This window comes from Alexandromys fortis, unplaced genomic scaffold (assembly GCF_014885135.2).
Source record: "Alexandromys fortis isolate MF-2015 unplaced genomic scaffold, M_Fortis_MF-2015_v1.1 scaffold_92, whole genome shotgun sequence".
Classification (NCBI taxonomy): Eukaryota; Metazoa; Chordata; class Mammalia; order Rodentia; family Cricetidae; genus Alexandromys; species Alexandromys fortis.
Genome location: NW_026067972.1, coordinates 1,568,666 through 1,587,704, shown reverse-complemented (window position 1 = coordinate 1,587,704; position 19,039 = coordinate 1,568,666). Strand labels below are relative to the sequence as shown.

At 47.6% G+C, this 19,039-nt stretch overlaps 2 protein-coding genes across 3 annotated transcripts in view; one reads left to right on the top strand and one right to left on the bottom strand.

Annotated features, from left to right (window-relative positions):
• Positions 1-2,409: 2,409 nt before the first annotated feature.
• Msantd3 (Myb/SANT DNA binding domain containing 3) overlaps positions 2,410-19,039 on the top strand; it is a 22,940-nt gene continuing 6,310 nt past the window's right edge. The window contains exons 1-2 of one of the 2 annotated variants that reach the window (XM_050156081.1): positions 2,410-2,912; positions 15,546-15,996. In XM_050156081.1, the coding sequence (XP_050012038.1) occupies positions 15,579-15,996 (418 nt within the window). In that variant the 5' untranslated portion in view covers positions 2,410-2,912; positions 15,546-15,578. Of the gene's footprint in view, positions 2,913-3,095; positions 3,228-15,545; positions 15,997-19,039 lie in introns of those variants that run through there. The other variant, XM_050156080.1, reaches the window with a different exon arrangement.
• On the bottom strand, positions 2,803-4,819 carry LOC126509789 (translation initiation factor IF-2-like). The gene is made up of 2 exons (XM_050155900.1): positions 4,801-4,819; positions 2,803-3,656 (listed from the first exon to the last, which is right to left on the bottom strand). The coding sequence occupies exons 1-2, from the start codon at positions 4,817-4,819 to the stop codon at positions 2,803-2,805; spliced, it is 873 nt and encodes a 290-aa protein (XP_050011857.1).

The following is a 19,039-nucleotide window of genomic DNA, read 5'->3' as shown; positions in this document are numbered from 1 at the left end:
ACAGTTCATATTCTTTCCTTCAGAGAGTTTGTGGAAGCCAGCTGCTACATCAAGACTGCTTGGTAAGCCTGAGCCAGAGCAAAAAAAAAATCTGTGCCTAAAGTTATTCTCAACCAACTGTCGGAGTTCAGTGCAGTGCTCATATCCATTGTGGGAGAGGACTGGGCTGTCTTAAGGAAGGAACAAGTCATCCCAAGGGACGGGTTTTCTCCTATAGCTCTATTTACTCTCCTTTCTGTTGATCTTGCTCTTCTGCTAATACTTTCCTTGGAGAATTTATAATAGCTTTGTTACCAATACGTGTAATAATAGTACTTCCTATTTACCAGCTTTGTGCTAAGTCCTCCGTGTGCTCCACCTTGTCAAATCCTCTTAAGTAGGTGTTATTCTGCTTTACAGATAAGATTGAGCCACATTACAAACCCCGGCCAGGGTAATTTACCTTTCTTAGCCAGGAAACAGTGAGACGAGATACAGACACTGTGTTGGGGATCTGAGTTGTTCGCCTGGCTTGGTTAGTTTTATCGTTAGCCTACTTTCTTGACTTGAGGGAAAATGCGTGGTCAACCGTGTTCGTAGCCACGTGTCTTCGTGCTGCTCATCCCAATCGTCAGCATTTTAGACCCAAAACACTGATCATTTATTGAGGTTGAGACTGAAAGGTTTTTTGTTTGTTTGTGTTTGTTTTGAGACAGGGTTTCTCTGTGTCGTCCTGGCTGTCCTGGAACTTGCTTTGCAAACCAGGCTGGCCTCAAACTCACAGAGATCCACCTGCCTCTGCCTCTGGAGAGCTGGGGTTAAAGCTCTCACCACGACCAGTGAGGCTGGAAGCTTTTGCCTACCCTGGGAGGCAGGCGTGTTAACGGTCCCTTAAACAAGAGAAAACAGAGTCAAGGTGGATAAAAGACTTCATGCGGACATAAGCAGACCAGGCCCCCGACACATCTCCTGCTTTCCCACGCTTTACTACCTATCATTCACATTTCTGATCCGAATTGGTCTTCTAATTTCACAGCCAAGTAATTTTCCTTTGATTGCAGCCTCATTTAAGGATACCATCTTTAAGGACTTCTCCCACGCATTACGTGGAAAGCTTTAGTGCAAACGGCATGCCATAAAGCTTGTTTGCAATTGAATGAATCCCCCCCCCCCCCCAATCTGTTTCCTGGCTCTCTGGGCAATTTCAAAGCTCCTGGGACATCAGACAAGTTATTGTTAAAAAAGGGAACAAAAAGCAGTTATAATTCTTAGTCTAGAGTATTCTATAGGTGCTTCTGTGCCCACACCAGGGAATGTTTTGGTGTCTATTTTTTCTGCAGTCAAAAACCCAGATGACCACCTATTTAAAGACGGTGGGTGACTGGATGTGTGCCTCACACCTGTATTCCAGAGGTAGAGGCAGGAGGATCCGAAGTTCGAGGTCATCCTCTGCTACAAAGCAAGTTTGAGGCCAGCCTGGGCTAACAGGAGACCCTGTCTCAAAAAGCAACAAAACAAAAGAGTTATCCATATGACTATATTAAAATATGTGGCTTGGAAATTCTACTCCTAAGTATGTTTCCCAAAAAACTAGAAACAGGTTATTTAGACAAAGGTGTAGGCGTATTCAGAGATCCAGCTCACATTAGCCAAGAGGTGGAAATAACCCACAAAGCCACCGACAGATGTAAGAACAGTAAAGCAAACTGTAATATAACACACACACACACACACACACACAATACCATCCTACATAGCCATAAAAAGCAGGGCTGGAGAGATGGCTCAGTGGTTAAGATAATTGAGTGCTCTTCCAGAGAACCCTGGGTTCAATTCCTAGCACCCACATGGAAGCTATCAACTGTCTGTAACTCTGGTTCCAGGGGACCCAGCATCCTCACACAGACATTCATACAGGTAAAACACCAATGAGCAGGAAGTTAAAAAAAAAAAAAAAGCAGTGAAGTGTGTGATTCATGCTACAGCCTGGATGAACCTTGTCTGGATTCTTTTGATCTAACCACACAAGACCTGGTGTAGTGGGCCTGTGATCGAAGCTACTAGGGAGGCTTAGGCAGGAGGTTGTAGGTTCAAAGACTTGCCCGGACCACAGAGTCAGTTCGAGGCCAACTTGGGAAGCTTAGGCATACACACACACACACACACACACACACACACACACACGCCCACCACCACCACCGAAAAGGTACTCGATTCCATTTATATGAAATATGCAGAAAAGGGTAAATCTATAGAGAAAGAAAACAGATGAATGGTTTTCAGGGACTAAGCAGTGGAGTGACTACTTGATTTCTGTGGGAGTTTCCTTCTGATAGAACCGTTCAGAATTAAGAGGTAAAGTGGTCACTGCTGACTGTTCCAAGTGTAATAAACGCCACTGAACTGTTAATTGTTAAATGGTTATTTTTATGCTATGTCAAGTTTCATCTCGAGTAAAAAGTAAAAGTTTAACCACCCTCTTTTGCCCTTCCCTGGGCTTGGGATCTTCTTTACCGATCCAGAGCAAAAGAAAGAGTCTTCATCCTTGGGGGGAGGGGCAAAGGCCTTGTCCGAAGAAGGGCTCCTTGGCGCCCAGTTGTTTAAGCCGCGTGCGCTGGGTCCCACTGGGTCGGCACACAGGGCGGGTCCTGAGGTCGGTGGGCACAGCCGGGGTCCTTGGGGGAGGGAGAGCGCACACCGTCTTAGGAGATACACCCGGCCGATGGTTTAAAAAAACCTACAAAAGTTGGCGATGAACTCAAGAGTAGGAGGGGGTGCCATTCCCAGCACCGTGGAGTCTCCGAAGAAAAGGGCCCACGTCAGTCAAGAGGCTCGCGCTAACTCGTGCGGGTGACTGCCACATCCCCGGCGCAGGAAAATGCATTCTTTTGTTGTTGGCGGAGACGGTCCCCTTCCGCAGCTCCCGGGCCAAGGTGGGCAGCGCAGTGGGACCGCGGCTCCGGGAGTGGCGGGGGGGGGGCACTGCGCGGGGCCGCGCTCCCGCCCTCGGCGGCGCCCACCGGAGCGGTAGGAGGCGGCGGCGGCGGCCCGCGAGGGGGCGGCGGCAGAGCGGGGCTTTGTGGCCGCGGCGCGCGCGGCGGGGCCTGGCCGGCCGGGGGCGCGCGGCCGCCCGGCGCCTGGAGCCCGCGGCCCTGCCGGCCGCCCAGCCCGCCAGAGCCGCCCAGGCCGCCGCGCTCGCGCCTCCGCGCAACTCCCCGGGACCCGCGGCCGCCGCGCCGCCGCTGCAGGTAGGAGGCTGAGACCCGGAGGACCGCGGCCGGCCGGGGAAAGCGGGCGGAGCTGGAGCGCGAGGCGAGGGGGGGGGGTTTGGCGGGCTCTCGGGCCGAGCCGCCGCGCCCTCCTCCCCGCAGGCCGACGGCCGCCCGCGCGCGCCGCGGTGCCCCGGGAACCCGGCCTGCCCGTCCGCCCGCCCGCCCGCCCGCGTACAAAGCGCCGGCGCGCGGGCCTCACAGACGCGCTGGAGCTCCCGGGAGGAGGGGGTGCTCCGAGCTCGGGGCCCCGGAGGCGCTGGAGGAAAAATCCAGCAGAGCCCGCGGCGCCGCGGTCCTCACATCCCCACTGTGTGCAGGGAACTGCGCTCGCCGCTTTTCCGTACTTGTCTCCGTTGAGACCCCTGCCTCCGGTCCGGACCTGATGGATAATGGGCTGGGTCCCTCCTTCCGAGGAAGAAACAGCGCCTCACGTCCCGGCCCGACTGACCTTGGAGAAGCTCCTTTACTCCGAGGCTGCTGGGTTGATGTTTCTATTATGGGGGAGTAGGGTGTGATGTAATAACCACCCCCAGGTACTATTGTGGGAGCTAATGTGTATCCGCTGATAGCTAAATTTAAGTACACGTCCCAGGCCCCGGGTCCTAAACAGTTGGCATGAATTATTAAATCATCGCACTGGTACTAAGGTAGTTCTGTAAATTGCAGGGAGAATTTTTATGTTGGAGTAAGAAACAAGAATTTAGTCTCCTTGTTCTGATGACAGAAAATGGATATTTTATCACTGCAATAACATTTAACAGTTTAAATGTTTGCGGTACTTAGGAGAATGGCTTTAGGGTGAAGACAGATCTTTTCACACATTTAAAACTGGAGCTGGGGTATTAGGGCCCGAGCTGTGTGTGTGTGGTGGGGGCGGTTTAGCATGTCAGAAGAGACCACGAGTGTGTGATTACTCAGGAAATTGCTGCATGTTAATAAAATAGTTCCTGAGTTAGGATTGAGGCCAGCTATGAGAGTTTGAGGCCAGAGAGGGTGATAGGAATGGAGAAAAAGAATTCAGAAACCCGGAGAGAGATGGGGTCATCCATTTCTTCTCCCCACGACTGCATCTTGAGACAGGTTTTTTCCTGAGGGGGAGTGGGAGGAGACCCGAAGAGAGATCAAAGTTGTCTCTCCTTGCTTCTCTGCAGCTGGGCGGAAGTGTTGAGATGAAACGCGGGCACTGACACCAGGCCTGGCTAAGCGGTGCGCGTCTTAGGATGCAGTAGTCCTGGTAGCATGTTTCGGGAGAAGTAGATACCGGACAGCCCTCAAGGTTGATAAGATGCTTAAAATACCAAGCCTAACTGATGTGAAGAAGGGGTTGTTGGGACCTGTCTTCACTTGTCTAAGTGACACAGTGGGATTGAAGAAACTTTAGAGTGTCAGTTTGGAATGAGGAGAACTATAAGGGAAAAAAAAAAAAAAGCCAGGAAAACTGCCAGGGTCTGCTGCAGTAGTTGGACCAGCAGTGAGGCGAGGAGCTGGCCACTTCAGGACGCGGCTGGAAGCCACCAGCAAGGCACTCTGCACGCTCCCAATTTCTTACCCAGTGTCACCTTTCCCATGATTGATTCCTTGGATAAAGGTGTTTTGTTTTAAACTAGGACGCAGAAGAGGACTTGGGGGTACACAGTGATGGTAAGGGCAACAAACAGCATAGTGGAAAGAGCAAGTGCTTTGGGAGAGGGACACCCTGGGAGCTCATCCATTTTCCTGCTGTCTCTTACCTTTGTGATTATGGTGTGTGTGTGTGTGTGTGTGTGTGTGAGAGAGAGAGAGAGAGAGAGAGAGAGAGAGAGAGAGAGAGAGAGAGAGAAGATGATTTTCTTTTTTCAGGTAGTTGGCAGGAAACTCAACAGTGGTTCACTCTATTTCCTGGCCATTAGGAAATTCACTCAAAAACTGTTTCCTGAGCGCCAGTCCTTTGCTGAGTCATATGCTACATGTTGAGGTGCAGAGATGAGTCAGAAATTATATATTTTCTTAGGAGTTTCCCATTCCAGAGAGGGAGATGGGCCCAAAGGGCAAATTATAAAAAACGTGGGATGTGCTACTGGTTGACATTTATGATTGACAGGGGGCTTGTAGAAGAGGGGGGTCACCTCATTTGCTAGAGACTCAGGGGAGTGTGCTCCAATGAGATGAGTTCGAGCCCTATGGCAGAGATTCTGCATGTGCTGTGTCCACCAGCTTTTATCTCGTTCATGCTGTCGAGTCTCAGCTGTGACATTCTCTCTCTTAAAAGTGCAGTGGCATTGTGCATAGAGCATGGAGGCTATTCGTTCGGCAGAGTCCGGAGACTCTTCTACAGCACTCTTGCGTTCAGTGTTGAATGGGTGGGTTATTGAATAGGAAGATAGCAAAAGTAAAAGAATAAATAGTGAGTCGCAGGTCGACATAGCTGAACGGCAAAGCATCAAACCGCAGCATCCAGCAGAGATGACTGGGTATAGACCACTTGAGAGAGCAACCACAAGGCTAGATCAAATCCAGGACTTACGGCAGTCTGCTGGAGTTTCCAGTCAAGAGTCCCAGGTAGAGTGGGACCGTCTTCTCGGGTCAGAACAAACAGCAGCAGGTTGGGAACATAATAAACTGGGCGGCTTAACAGCTCTCCGACAGAAACTAACTGTGGAACTGAGACAGTCAGCTGGAGTTCCCAACCGAGAGAATTCTAGGCAAGAGTGTCCGCTCTGTCTTCTCCAGGTGAACTTCCAGCTTCAGTTAAGTTGGTTGCAGATAGTTGATTTGTTCTCAGGACAAAATGTTCTTAATAGCTACTGTTGCTTGCTAGTTTCTCCTTTCCGAGGAGAGGGAGTCTCAGTGGAGACAATGCAGGACCTCCCCTCTTCCAGAGACAGCTCACAGTATATCAGAGGACAGTTAACCAGCACAATGCCCGTTACACTGTTTAAACTCACTTTGGAAGGAAAGTTGTTACATAGAAGCAGTTGTGTGGGCTTTAGTTTAGGCAGGCTTTAGTACAGTTCCCTGGGAGCTGGTTCTGTTAGGATAGAAATGGGTACTGAACGGACCTTGTAGCAAAGATTACAGGCAAAGGAAGTCTGAAATAAACTGAGCCATGAGAAGATAGCAAATTAAAGGGCTTGAAGTTGAGTTTGGTGTGATTAGGTTGAAAGATATATGAGGAGGGGCAGATGGAGGAGGATCTACAAACTCCCTGAGTGTCTGATGAGGAGTTTGGACTTGTTTTATGACTTAGGAAATGGAAAAGATGTCACAGGGCTAAATACAGCAGGGCTGTATTTTAGTATGACCTCTCCTGTGGCTGTGTGGCAGATGCATTAGGCATTTAGAAGACCAGTTGCAGACCGGGGTCTGACAGAAGAGACAAGCAGTGAGAATAGGGGAGACAGAAGTAGATACTGAGGTAGATCGTAGAATGAGTTTTGGTAACTATTCGCTCACGTTGGAGAACACGCTGAGGTGTTTGGCTTGGGGAAGCCCATGGGTATGGTTAAAGTCACCAGATGTCATGAGACTTGCAGATGGTGAGGGAATCATTAGTATGGCTTCAGCTCTCTGGAGGATTGGTCCATATGGGACAGTGATAGAGGAGGTTGGCAGAGAGATGCAGTGTGTCTGAGCAAGCCCTGAGCATCTCCTGTGTGGAGGATGCACACGATAGCAGTGTGGAGAAACGGCTGTAAAAGACCTGTGCTAAGAGCTGAGCACGCTAGCCCTGGGCTAGAGCCCTGGGACCCAGTCTTCTGAAGTGGGAGTGGAGGAGAGTGTCTTGGCTAAGCCAAGAGGCAGCATGGCATGGAACACCCCCAGAGGGGCACCTTCTGCATGTCAGAAGAACTTCCTGCCAGGGAAGCTTCAGTAATAAATCTAAAGGCATTTCAGGGGTGCCAGGGCGGGGGCTGATTTAGGATGAAGCAGTGGAGGAGGTGAAGGAAGGGGTCAGGACTTTTAAGAATACTTATCTAGTTTAAAGAAGGGTTTGTGTAAGTCGGAGGACGGAGAAGAAGAGAGAGGGTGAGGAGTGGGGGCTTGCCTTAAACACAAAGCTGGTTCCAGTCTGTGTCCCACTCGGATACAGATGGCAAAAATACACCCTTCCACGTTCTCTGGCTACTTGGAGAGAGTGGGTAAGGGGACAACACATTAGAAGAAAAGGGTCAGTGCTGATGCAAAGGTGGGAGGGAGGAAAGGGCGAGAGCGAGCAGCTGTCCTGGGCAGGTAGGTCTGAGCGTGCAAGCATAAAGTGACAGCCATAGTTATCCCAAGGCTCCGAGAAACTGCCGTGTTTCTACTTCCTTCACGATCTTCATGGTTTTCTCAAGAAAACTACAATTTCCCTATTAATCCTTTATCAAAAGAGATACTTTGGATAGTAGAACACGTAACTGTAATTAATAAAAACATACAAATGGCAGGCAGGTGTGTGTCAACATGCATTCAGTAGGTATTTGTCAAGTGTCTGCTGAGTGGTGGACAGTCTTCAAGACGCTGGAGAACTGATCACTGGCTTTGGCTGCTTTACCTGGAATTGCTTCATTTATGAAATCAAAGCTGTCTACGGCCTTAAAGCCAGAAGGACCATTTGAAGTTCCAGGACCATTCCATAGTTTTGTGCGATATTGTATTTCATTGGTCCAAACCAATAACCAGAGATGCCACCCCTGTCTCGCGGTGGAATGCGGAAATTAGATCGCAGAAAAGCGACTGTGAACGTGGACTGCCAGCCCTGGCTGGGACTTGGAGAGCACCTGCTTTGGTGGTAATGCAGGGATGAGGAACTGGCAGAGAGGAGCGAGAGCTTGCTGCATGTCACAAAATAAGTGACAGAGAGCTCTTGAGTTTTCAGATGACGTGTCAGTGAGCTTCCTGTCACTGTGCCTAACTCTGAGCTAATCAGGTTATAAAAAGAAGCAGCCTGGGTTGGGGGTGTGGCTGAGAAGTACACACTTGCCCAGCGTGCACGAAGCCCTGGCTTTAGCCATTGCACTGCATTTGGGGACTGAATGATTATTTGGGCTCATGCTTGTTTGTTTGAGACAAGGCCTACGCAGCCTTAGGTGACCTGGGTCTCGCTATTTAGATGAAACTAGCTTTGAGCTAAAGGTCCATCTTCCTCTGCTTCGAGAGGTGGGATTAAAGGTGTGTGCCATACGTCTGTGAAGGCTCAGACTTCTTGAGGTCTTCATTCAGTCGGTCCCGTTGATTTGGGCCTATGGCAGGGCAGTGTGGCATGGTGGGAGTACTAGGTAGAGAAAGTTTCCTTACCGTAGGCCACGGAGCAAAGAGAAGATGAGGAAGGGGCTGGAGTTCTGCTGTCTCCTTCAGGTGCTCAGTCCTGTCCTGAAGTCACCCCACTAGAGCCACCTCTGACGGTTCCAGATCTTCCCGAGAATGTCAAGCTGGGCACCAGGCTCTAACACAAGGGGCCTTATGATCCAAATCACAGCAGATGGGATGGCGGGGGACGACTTGAAAATACCTCACGGAAAAGGGCACCTTAATGGGACGATGTGAGGACAGAGCTTGGAAATAGACCATGAAGCTTCAGGGGCAGGCTGTCCCCTCCGTTACCAGGTCCGCAAGAAGCCCTACGTGTGCCAAGCCGTAGATTTCTCACCTGTGACGAGGAGAGGTTAGGTGAGGTCTTTTTTTTTTTTCTTTTTAAAGTTTTAAATAAGCTAGGATTTGGGTTATTTCAGAGAACGATCATTTTCAAGATGTTGAATCAGGATACAGAATGGTAACAGAAAGCAGGAACTAGCCTTTGCTTTCTTAGGACAGACTGCAACCTGTTGGCAGGCCTCCATGGGAGGTATCTGACAGGTCCTTCCGCCCACCCACGATGTCCTTATATCATATGTTACTCCTTTATGTCTCCCAGGCTCCGAGCCTGTTTTGTTCCGCTGCTAATTTGTTTCTAGTGGGCATTAAGGTTCTTATTCTTAGGAACAGCTCTGTCCTGTAATAAAGTCCTGGGCACATCTCTGCTGCTGTGCCCGCATTGCCACTCAGTGCTACAGAGCTCTCTGCTGAGTTACAGTCCTGTGGGACTGCAGTCTCTCCACCTTAGGGAGCACCGTTCTCTGATGCCAGCTCAGGACTGTCGCTCTTTCGGGGCCTGTGCATCTCGGTGCCTCTGCATTCTCTTCCTTCCGTCCTCCTGTGTGTGCTCAGACACATCCTGGCCATGATGTCCTTTAACACATTTCTTTCTCCCTCTGAACATTGTCCCACTCCAGGTGCAGAACCTCTCTTACCCCACCCCTGGGGCAAAACTCTGAATTATCTCCTTTGGCTCTTTCTAGTCACATCCTTAGACCCATGTGGTCTCTTGTTCACAAGAGTGCAGACCCCCTCTTCCCGTCCCTGAGCAGCCAGGGCACGCGGTCCTTTGTTATGGTGTCTGTTCCTAAATGGCATTCCTTTCAGGCATCTGCTTGTGAGTGTGCTCTTCCCAAGATGTGGGGTTCCACTTATCTTTGTGTCCGCCATAGATTTTAGGACAGTGCTTAGCCTTCTTTAGGAGTGCATTCTATATTGGTTAAATTTTATGTGTTGGAAATAAAAGGCTGGTAAGCATATGTTTGAATATACGTTATCCAGATCGTGCTACTTTGGAAGCAGTTTGAAATGGGGTTAAACAGAAAGAACCACAGTGCACAGATGTACTCATCTTACTTCTTAGTCACTGCTGGGCTTGGTGCGGGGTTCAGGCTTACTAATTCATCTCGCAGGTGATGCACTGACCCGCCCAGAGATGCACAGCTCAAATGTTGGCCAGAATTTGAGTGGAGGTTCTTGGTACCCCATATCTTGCTTCATTTCACCTCGCCTTGGGAGCCCGGCTTATTACTGCCTGACCTGTCTAAGGTCTCCCCACCCTAGCTCTTCAGTTACCAGGATTAACTTCCAAGTGTGATTTTTTTTTTCCTATAAAAGACAAGAGAAACAAAGTCTTTGCCATTTCTCTAGACTTTGCTCAAGCCTTAAGATTTAGTTTCACCCTTGTTGGACTTTAACATTACAAATTGTCATTATCAGTCTTCTTTGCTTGCCATAACAAAATAACCGCAGATTGCGTGGCTTCAGCACAGACTTTTCCCTTGTAGTTTCAGTGCCTGAGAAGTCCTAGTTTAACTTGTTGGCAAGAAAGGTTTCATTGCGAGGCTCTTGTCTTGGTAGTATGCTCATCTGCCCCTCCTTTGTCCACAGCGGGAGGGGGAGTGTGCAAGGTCTCTGATGTCTCTGTCAGGGCACTATTCCTGTTGGACCAAAGGCCCATACTTGGAGTCTCAATTAATCCTAATTACTTCTCTAAGTGTCTAATCCCAAATGCAGCCCACTGGAGACTAACAATTTGGCATTGGGAGTTGGTAACATACAGTCAGTCATTCAGTTCACAAAACAGCTGGCTTTCCCTTTTAAGGTGAATATTAAATAAACTAGTACCTGGTCATCAACTTCTGGTTTAATCAATGTTAGTGGTTTGGGAATTGTGCTAATCGCTTCCTCTTTGTTCTTTTATGGTATTAGAATTACTGTGCTCTTTTATTTAGACCTGTCTTCAGATCTTTGCCAAGCCCCAGGGGAACTTTCACTGCATTTGGATTTTGCTGTTTTATTGACCATTTTTACTTTAATGCAGCTTTTTAGTATACTTTAACACAGCTTTGTTTTATATGATATTCTGCGTGTGGCTGGTGGTTTTATACCTATATAAAATGTACATGTGCATTCACTGTCTACTGGGACCCGCTTGTGAGGGTCACAGGGCTGCTGTCGGGTTACAACCATGATAATATACTCACAGGTAGGATACCAGCAGAACAGCACCCATAAGGAGTTGCTGCTGAGCAGAGTAGGGGGCAGAGAAGGCAGCCAACGCTAACGAAAGCTCACACAAATGGGAAGGCTTGCTGTGTTGCCATCTGTAACCTATTGTGGACATCGTGGATTAGTTTTAAGCTAGATTATGTTTTTTGGCCTTGGTATTTCCAATGACACACTTTGCTGGAGAGATCTCTTACTTGGGAAGTTGTTTGTTTGACGAGAACTGTCAGTCGGGTGTCCTGTGGGATGCCACCCAACCCCTGGGTGTGGCCCACTTTAAAGCACTGCCTTATCTCTGTAGTTGCTTCCAGTTTTTATCAGACAGGCTGGGGTATTATTTCAGAGTTCTGATTAGACTGAGTGAGGAGTGCTTTCGTGGGGGATTGTGTGGGCCCTCCATTTAAGAGAGAGAAAAGAGGTGGGGAGGAAAGAGGGCAGAACCAGCAAGTGGGGATGGGCAGAGCAGACACCGCTCTCCAGGCTGCTCTGTCATTGGGCCTTTGCCAGCAGATCACTGGATTGCCCAGTAATTGACATCATTTTAGCAGAAAGTAGAGACCATCTCCAGAGCTGAATTGAGAGAACCAGGCCGAGCAGAGGAGTGTAGGCTTTGCAGACTTGTGCTGGCTATGACTCCTGGTTCTGCCACTCACTGTCTCTGTGGCCGTGGCAGGTTCCTGGGTCTCAGCCCCTTATATTGGAAATAGACATAATCATTAGTTTGTAGAGTTAAACAGCCCCCCTCACAAGACTCTTTGGAATCCACAAGGAAACTGTGGGGTGCAAAAGCTTGGGCTTGCATCAGAATCCCTTTTAACTTTCTGTTGAACACAACCACATGGCCCAGAGAGGCCTGGTGTTCTACGAAATTAAGCAAAGTAAATTAGCAACTCTGGTTGTACTTAGCTAGTGATTAAATAACAGTTTAGTTAATAGGCTGTTAATGGTTCCCAGGTGTTGGTAATTCTGAGTGTTTGCTTTTGAGAGCAGTTGTGTAATTTCTTCTGGTACTTAGATTTTTCTTTAACAGAAAAATTGAAGGGTAATGGATGATGTTCTCAAGAGCGATTTAGGGGAAGATGAAATGACATACTGCACCTAAAGCATTCGGTATACAGCCTAACTCACGATAAGAGCCCAGTCAAACTTGTCTGCTCTTACTGGGGCTCAGCCTGGCCACCCTTAAGGCAGAACTCTGAGATCTCAGCACTCCTGCCCCCATCCCTGACCTTTCTTCCCATCACCACCTGATGGCAGCCAGTGGTACTGCATACATGGCAAGGAAGTCTTCCTAAATGCTTGACATATTCAGCTCTACCAGGTAGCACAGAGACTGAACCTCAGGGTGTGCTTTGTCTGCCCGAGAGCCAAGATCATGGAACATTAAGCAACGAAAAGACGTTTTTCACCTCCACAGTTGGGTAGAATTAGAATGTTCGCGACAAGAGCAGAGAAGTAGCCAGACAGATGGACTTGAGTGCTGTCAGTGGGATGTCGTCAGTTACACAGTTTACAGAGACAGTTTGGATGCTTCCGTCTTTTGAGGCGACAGCTCCTCGTCTAGATGGGTTTTGAAAAAATAGTCAAAGTAAGAGGAATATTTATTTAGAAAGTAAGCATATGCAAATATTTAAAATAGCTTTATACCTAACAGGAAAAATAGTGAAACCCTTTTCATTTGTGAATTAGAAACTTGAGTCCTTAGGGCAGTCATTTTTAAAAGAACAGGAAACACACGGGGGCAGTAGACATATCATTGCTCCTGAGGCAGAGGTGTGGGTGTTGGCAAGTCAGAATTGGCTCAGGGAACTATTCGCTTTTTAATAACTCCCATTGTGCCCACTGACTCTGTAGTAAAAGCCCAGAGAGTTGGACATGGGTGTGGCGTAAGATAGAGATGATGCGGGAGAGGGCAGCTGTGCAGGACCTGTGTTCAAAAATTTTAGTTTGGGGAACAATGGTTTCTAGGGAGTAGACATATGGATGAAAGCAAAGAGTTAATTTTGACCTGTGGGGAAAAAGGAGCCCTGATTGGGTGTCATCAAGGGACTACTGGAATAATACAATGCATGGGTTTGAAAGTTTAAAGGAACCAGCGTCATGGCCTTGAAGAAAAATGGCCCCTTATTTAGCTCTGCTTAAGGTCTGAGGCAAACCTACTTTTGACACGTGTTTGGTTGTGTTTGTAACGCCGGTACCCTGTGTGCCCAGTGTGACCGCGACACCCCTCCCCACAGTATTCCTTCTAAGCCTGACTGGAGATGAGGTGTAGAGCATTGTGGGGCCCTCCTCTGCTCCAGCCTCAGTCTGACACAACAGGATACCCCCTCAGCAGGTGTTGTGGGTGTGAGTGCTGGCTTAAAGTTTGGCTTTTATGGGATGGTTTTAAGATTAAAAAAATATGTTCGTGTGTGAGCGCACATGTGCACATGTGAGTGCATGCGTGCGTGTGTGCGCGTGCACCTGTAGAGGCACAAGAAGGTGCTGAATCCCCTAAAGCCCAAACTGTAGTTGGTTGTGAGCTGCTCAGTAACTGAACTCTGCTGAGAGCTGAGAGCTGAGCTCTGGTCCTCTGGAGGAGCATCGGGCGCTCTTAAATAGCCCCCATAAGCTGATATGTTTTTCTTAAAGTCATAGGCTGCATGAGACCCTGTATCAAAAAGGGGAAAAAAGAAAAAAGAAAAGAAAAAAGCCACAGCCTTTCCCCCTATATTTTTTATGGAAAAATTCAAATGAACAAAATAATTGCGGAAACAACATAGTGAACTTGGTATATCTGTCACTCTTGCTGTTCAGGTGACCTCACTTCTAGCCACCAGTCAACTCCTTTCAAGGTGGCTCCCAGTTCTTTTGTTAAGAAGTGGGCAGTTTTAAATGGATCCCACCGTCAATATCTTGATGTTTGCCCACTACTCTGAAAGATCAGAGGCTTAGAGGGTCATAAAAGGGTCTGGGCTGTTGGTCTTTTCAGGAAGGGGATGTTCCAGTGCTCACTGTTCTGCAGCTGCTGTGGCTCTGCCGTGTTTGCCATCACTCACGTGAGGGATTCATCTCACAGAAAACTCTTGTGAGCAGAAGATGGCGGCAGGGTGGGGGCGGGGGTGTTGGTACACATCAGCACAGTAAGTCATTTGTAAAGTACTCGGCCCCGTAGAGGAGGGCAGGGTGACTTAAGGAGTCCTGGTTGGATAATTCGAAACGGCCCAAAGTCCAATAGTCATAGAATGACACCAGGAACACTGGGCTTCCAGGACAAGAAGATCTCAGACTCCCCTGCTGCCTTTGTGCCCCGGGGAGGTCCCTTCAGCTTTTCGGCTCTTGCCTCCCTCGGTTTTGGAGAGGAGCGTTGTACTGAAATTACAGAAATTGTTTCTTAAGACTGTAGACTCTCGTCGGGCCGTGATGATGCACGCCTTTAATCCCAGCACTTGGGAGGCAGAGGCAGGCGCATCTCTGTGAGTTCGAGGCCAGCCTGGTCTGTGTAGGGAGTTCCAGATCATCCAGGACTGCACAGAGAAACCCTGTCTCAAAGCACCAGATAAAATAAAAAATAAAAATAGTGGCTCAGACCCAATGGGTCACAGACTTCGCCTCTCACTTCTTATGTATTTCTTTTCTTTTTGAGACATGATCTCACACGGTAGCCTAGACTGGTCTAGAACTCACTGTGGGCTCCAGCTCACAATGCTCCCTTTCCCATGCTGGGCTTCTCCTCTCGTTTTGAAGAAGGACCCGAGGTTGCCCCAGTTGCATCACCCAGGGCAAGGATACAAAACTGAAACCATCAGATATCAGGGTTGGAAAGCTGGCTCAATGGTTAAGAACACTTGTTCTTACAAAGGACCTGGGTTTGATTTCCAGCACCCACATGGCAGCTCACTGTTGTCTGTCATTCCAGTGCCAGGAGATCCAGCACCCTCTTCTGACCTCCCTGGGCACGAGGCTTGTGAGTGGTACGTAGACATACATATAGGCAAAACATACACAAAAATAAATCTAAACAATAATTAAAATAAAAATATCAGATATTCAGGAGCACTGTCTTTATGAGTCTGAAATCTTGGTAGTGCTTTTATATATAGAACTTGATCTGTTTGATTAGACAGTTATCTCCTCTACCTTCATCTGTGCCAAAATAATAAATAAATAAGAAAAGAAAAAAAGAGTAGGCTGTTTATTTCCCAAGTGGCCTAACATTTGGGAGACTAACCAGCTCCTTCCATTAAGCAGAGATAAATTAGAGAACAGGGTGATACGTGGGTGTCCGTAGACTCCTGGGAAGTTGGCTTGGAGAATGAGAGATCCCATTCTCAGTAAAGTTCTGGTCGTCTTCCTGTGGCTCACCATTAGTGAAAAATAAGTTACTTGCCCCATTATAAAGAAGGGAACCAAGTTAGGGACTATAAGCCTCAGTGATTTGTGCCATTTTTATCGCTAGAATTGGTAATTCTTTCTTCAAACTTCCCTTTGCAGGCTAGCTAACGACCAGGAGAAACAGAGTGGAAAATGCAAAACAACGAAATTATTAAACCGGCCAAATACTTCTCCGAGCTGGAGAAGAGCATCTTGCTTGCTTTAGTGGAGAAGTACAAGTATGTGCTGGAGTGTAAGAAAAGCGATGCGCGGACTATCGCCCTCAAGCAGCGCACCTGGCAGGCGCTGGCGCACGAGTACAACTCCCAGCCCAGCGTGTCGCTGCGGGATTTCAAACAGCTCAAGAAGTGCTGGGAGAACATCAAGGCTCGGACCAAAAAAATTATGGCCCACGAGAGAAGGGAGAAAGTGAAGCGCAGCGGGAGCCCCCTGCTGAGTAACCACGTCCTGGGCAAGGAGAAGATCAGCAGCATGCTCCCGGAGCAGCTCTACTTCCTGCAGAGCCCGCCTGAGGAGGAGCCCGAATACCACCAGGACGCAGCCTCTCAAGGTACTCCCCGGGCAGTGGGGCTGGAACAGTTTAACATGGGATTTTTTTTTTTTTTTTAAAAAAAGACTTATTTATTTAACGTATATGGGTGCTCTATCTGCGTATACGACCTTGTACCAGAAGAGGGCATCAGATCCCACTATAGATGGTTGTGAGCCACCATGAGGTTGCTGGGATGAATTCAGGACCTCTAGAAGAGCAAAGAGCAAGCAACCAGTGCTCTTAACTACTGAGCCAACTCTCCAGCCCCTTAACACTGCAACTGTAAAATGCTTCAATGTGTAAGATTTGGGTCAGACTGGGTCATTACACAGAGCCTTCAGAACAGAAATCCCGATTTTTTTTAATTTTTATTTTTATGCAGAGACCATAAAGAGCGCATGTGTATCATGCTCATTAACGCGGTATTCTGATTGCTTAGCTCAAACCATGTCTGTTTTATTAAAAGAAATTTGATGGGGATTTCTGTTCGTTCACTTGGTCTTTTAAAAAGCTGTTTTTGAGAAGCTACTGTTAGGTCCTGCTTTAAATCACTCAAAAGGGCGTGTTAAATGAGTAAACTATTTCCAATTTAGAAACAGAAGCACAGGATTAGCGACTCGAGAGATGGCTCAGTGATTCAGAGCACTTGCTGTTCTTACAGAGGACCAGAGTTCAGTTCCCAACACCCATGTTTGGCCGTGGACAGTTGCCTGTAACTCCAGCCCCTGGGAATCAATGCCGTATTCTGGTTTGTGCAGGCACCCCCATGCTCATATGCAGGGTCACATAGAGTCATATACACACAAAGATGAATTAAAGAAATTACATATATATTAAATATATATTCACAGGGTTTCTCTGTGTAGCCTTGGCTATCCTGGAACTCACTCTGTAGACCAGGCTGGCCTCACTCACAGAGATACACCTGCCTGTGTCTTGAGAGTGCTGGGATTAAAGACGTGCACCACCATGCCTGACTAGAAATATAAATTAAAAAAAAATACACCCAAAGTACAGAGACTAAATAAGCAAAACACCGTGTTAGCATTCACTCCAGTTCTTACCAGTATTTTCACTCCCTGTAGTACTGTGACCCAATTTTCTTATTTGTGTCATTCTAGGGATTTAGGGAAATTCTAGGAACGAAAGTTAAATTTTAACATACTCCTCTTGCAAAGAGCAAAACATGCCACATATGATTCTCAGGGAAGGAAGAGACAGTCTGCAATCAAAGATATATGGTTGGTTATCCATGGCTTCAGAAGGTGGGCATCCAGGGGTGCCCCTGTCTGCAGGCAGGCAGAGGGTAGAAAAGCAGATAGATAAACTGTCAACAACTCCCACCTCTTTTAAGACAGGAAGTGACACCTTCTATAAAAGGTCATTGCAGTTTGCAGAAGGTACTCCACAGCAGAGGAAGGCTGGTGGGCTTGCTAGGGGGCTGCACAGAGATGCTCCGAGGACCCAGCAAGCACTTGCCTGGGAAATCTGGGTCTTACCTTGCAGAACACTGAATTCAGTGTCCCCAGAGTAGACAGATCTCCGAGGGCCTGGCTCCTATTAATTAAAAGTCGTAAGAAACTTAGAAACCAAGAATGCTGTGTAGCGTGAGAAAGGTAGTTACCATGTGAGCCGAATGCGTGCTTTTGATTAACACTTTTCCCCCCGTGGGTGGATCATCCTAGGAAGCTAAATTACGGCCCAGACTTTGCTTGCTAATCAGTTGATTAAGTCCAGGCTAGTAGGCTGGGTGACCACTGTGGTCAGTTGTCATGAACCTTATGTATCATTTCATGACATAGGAGATTAATGTTTGGGTTTTAATTCTCGGGGTCCCATGCCAAGCTAACTCTGGGCACCGCCAGCTCTCTTCTCCCTCCGTGCTGCTTCTGTGGGCATGCACCTCCTTTGCTGGTCTTTGAGGCTTTGGTCACTTTGCTATGGCTGCGGAGCATTCAGTCAGTGCATCCCACATCGCATCCTCCAGCTCCCTTACTTTCTTTCCTCCCCCTCTCTCCACACACACAAGTGGTAATAGAGTTAAATAAACAAAAATGGGAGGGGTAGGGAAGCTAGCATTATTAACGATAGCTTCTGCAAATTGGTACCAAAAAAGGTAGAAAATGTAACTATCTTGTGTGTTTTTGACACATGACCGTGTGTGTTGCTTTTGTATCTGTAACACTGTAGTGTCTAATTCAGAAGCCATGTAGGCCGGAGGCTAATAAGCTGTTGAAATATGAGTAGACAAAACTGAGATGATCTGTAATCAGACGCACCACATTTTGAAGCCTTAATATCACAAAGGAATCTCATCAATAATTTTATGTTAATTACATGTTTAAATAAGTTTTCAGATAACACTGGATAAAATACATCACAAAGTCGGTGTGGCTTTTGTAGTGTGGGTGTAAGCACTCAGAGTTACTCATGCAGTTTATAGTCTACTCTGCTGATCAGTGCTGGGTTCCCGGAGATGTGCTGGAGTTTATTATAGAATGGTAAGCAGGATGGAGTTTTACAGGTTCCACTAGAGGCCTCCCTCTAGCTGTGTTATTATGAGAGATGGCATCACCCATGGATGTTCATGGCTTCGTCGAAGACCTTCTTAACATGTTCAGCAGTGTTTGAACACAGTGGCCTTACCATTTAAGAAATATACTTAGGGACGTATTCATAAGAAAACCAGCGTTTGTCCTGTAGGCACTGGCTCCTTATCAGTTTCCAGTGTGCAGACTTTGTGACCTGTGATAATTATCCTTTTAGAAGAACAGGTGTGGAGAGGTGGCCTAGTGGGTAAGACGACAGTTGAAATACATATTAAGGTGATTTATTTCTTTAATTGCGTTTGTGCTTGCCGCAGCCTGTGTGAAGTCAGAAGGCAACTTGGAGGAGTGGGCTCTATTATTTACCACATGGATCCTGGGGATCCAGCTCAGGCCATCGGAGTTGGCAGCGAGCGCCTTTACCCACTGAGCCATCTCAGTAGTGCCTTGACTACATTTAAGAGAACTGGGCATTTTTTTTAAGTCATTACTTTTTTAAAAAAAAATTAATTAAT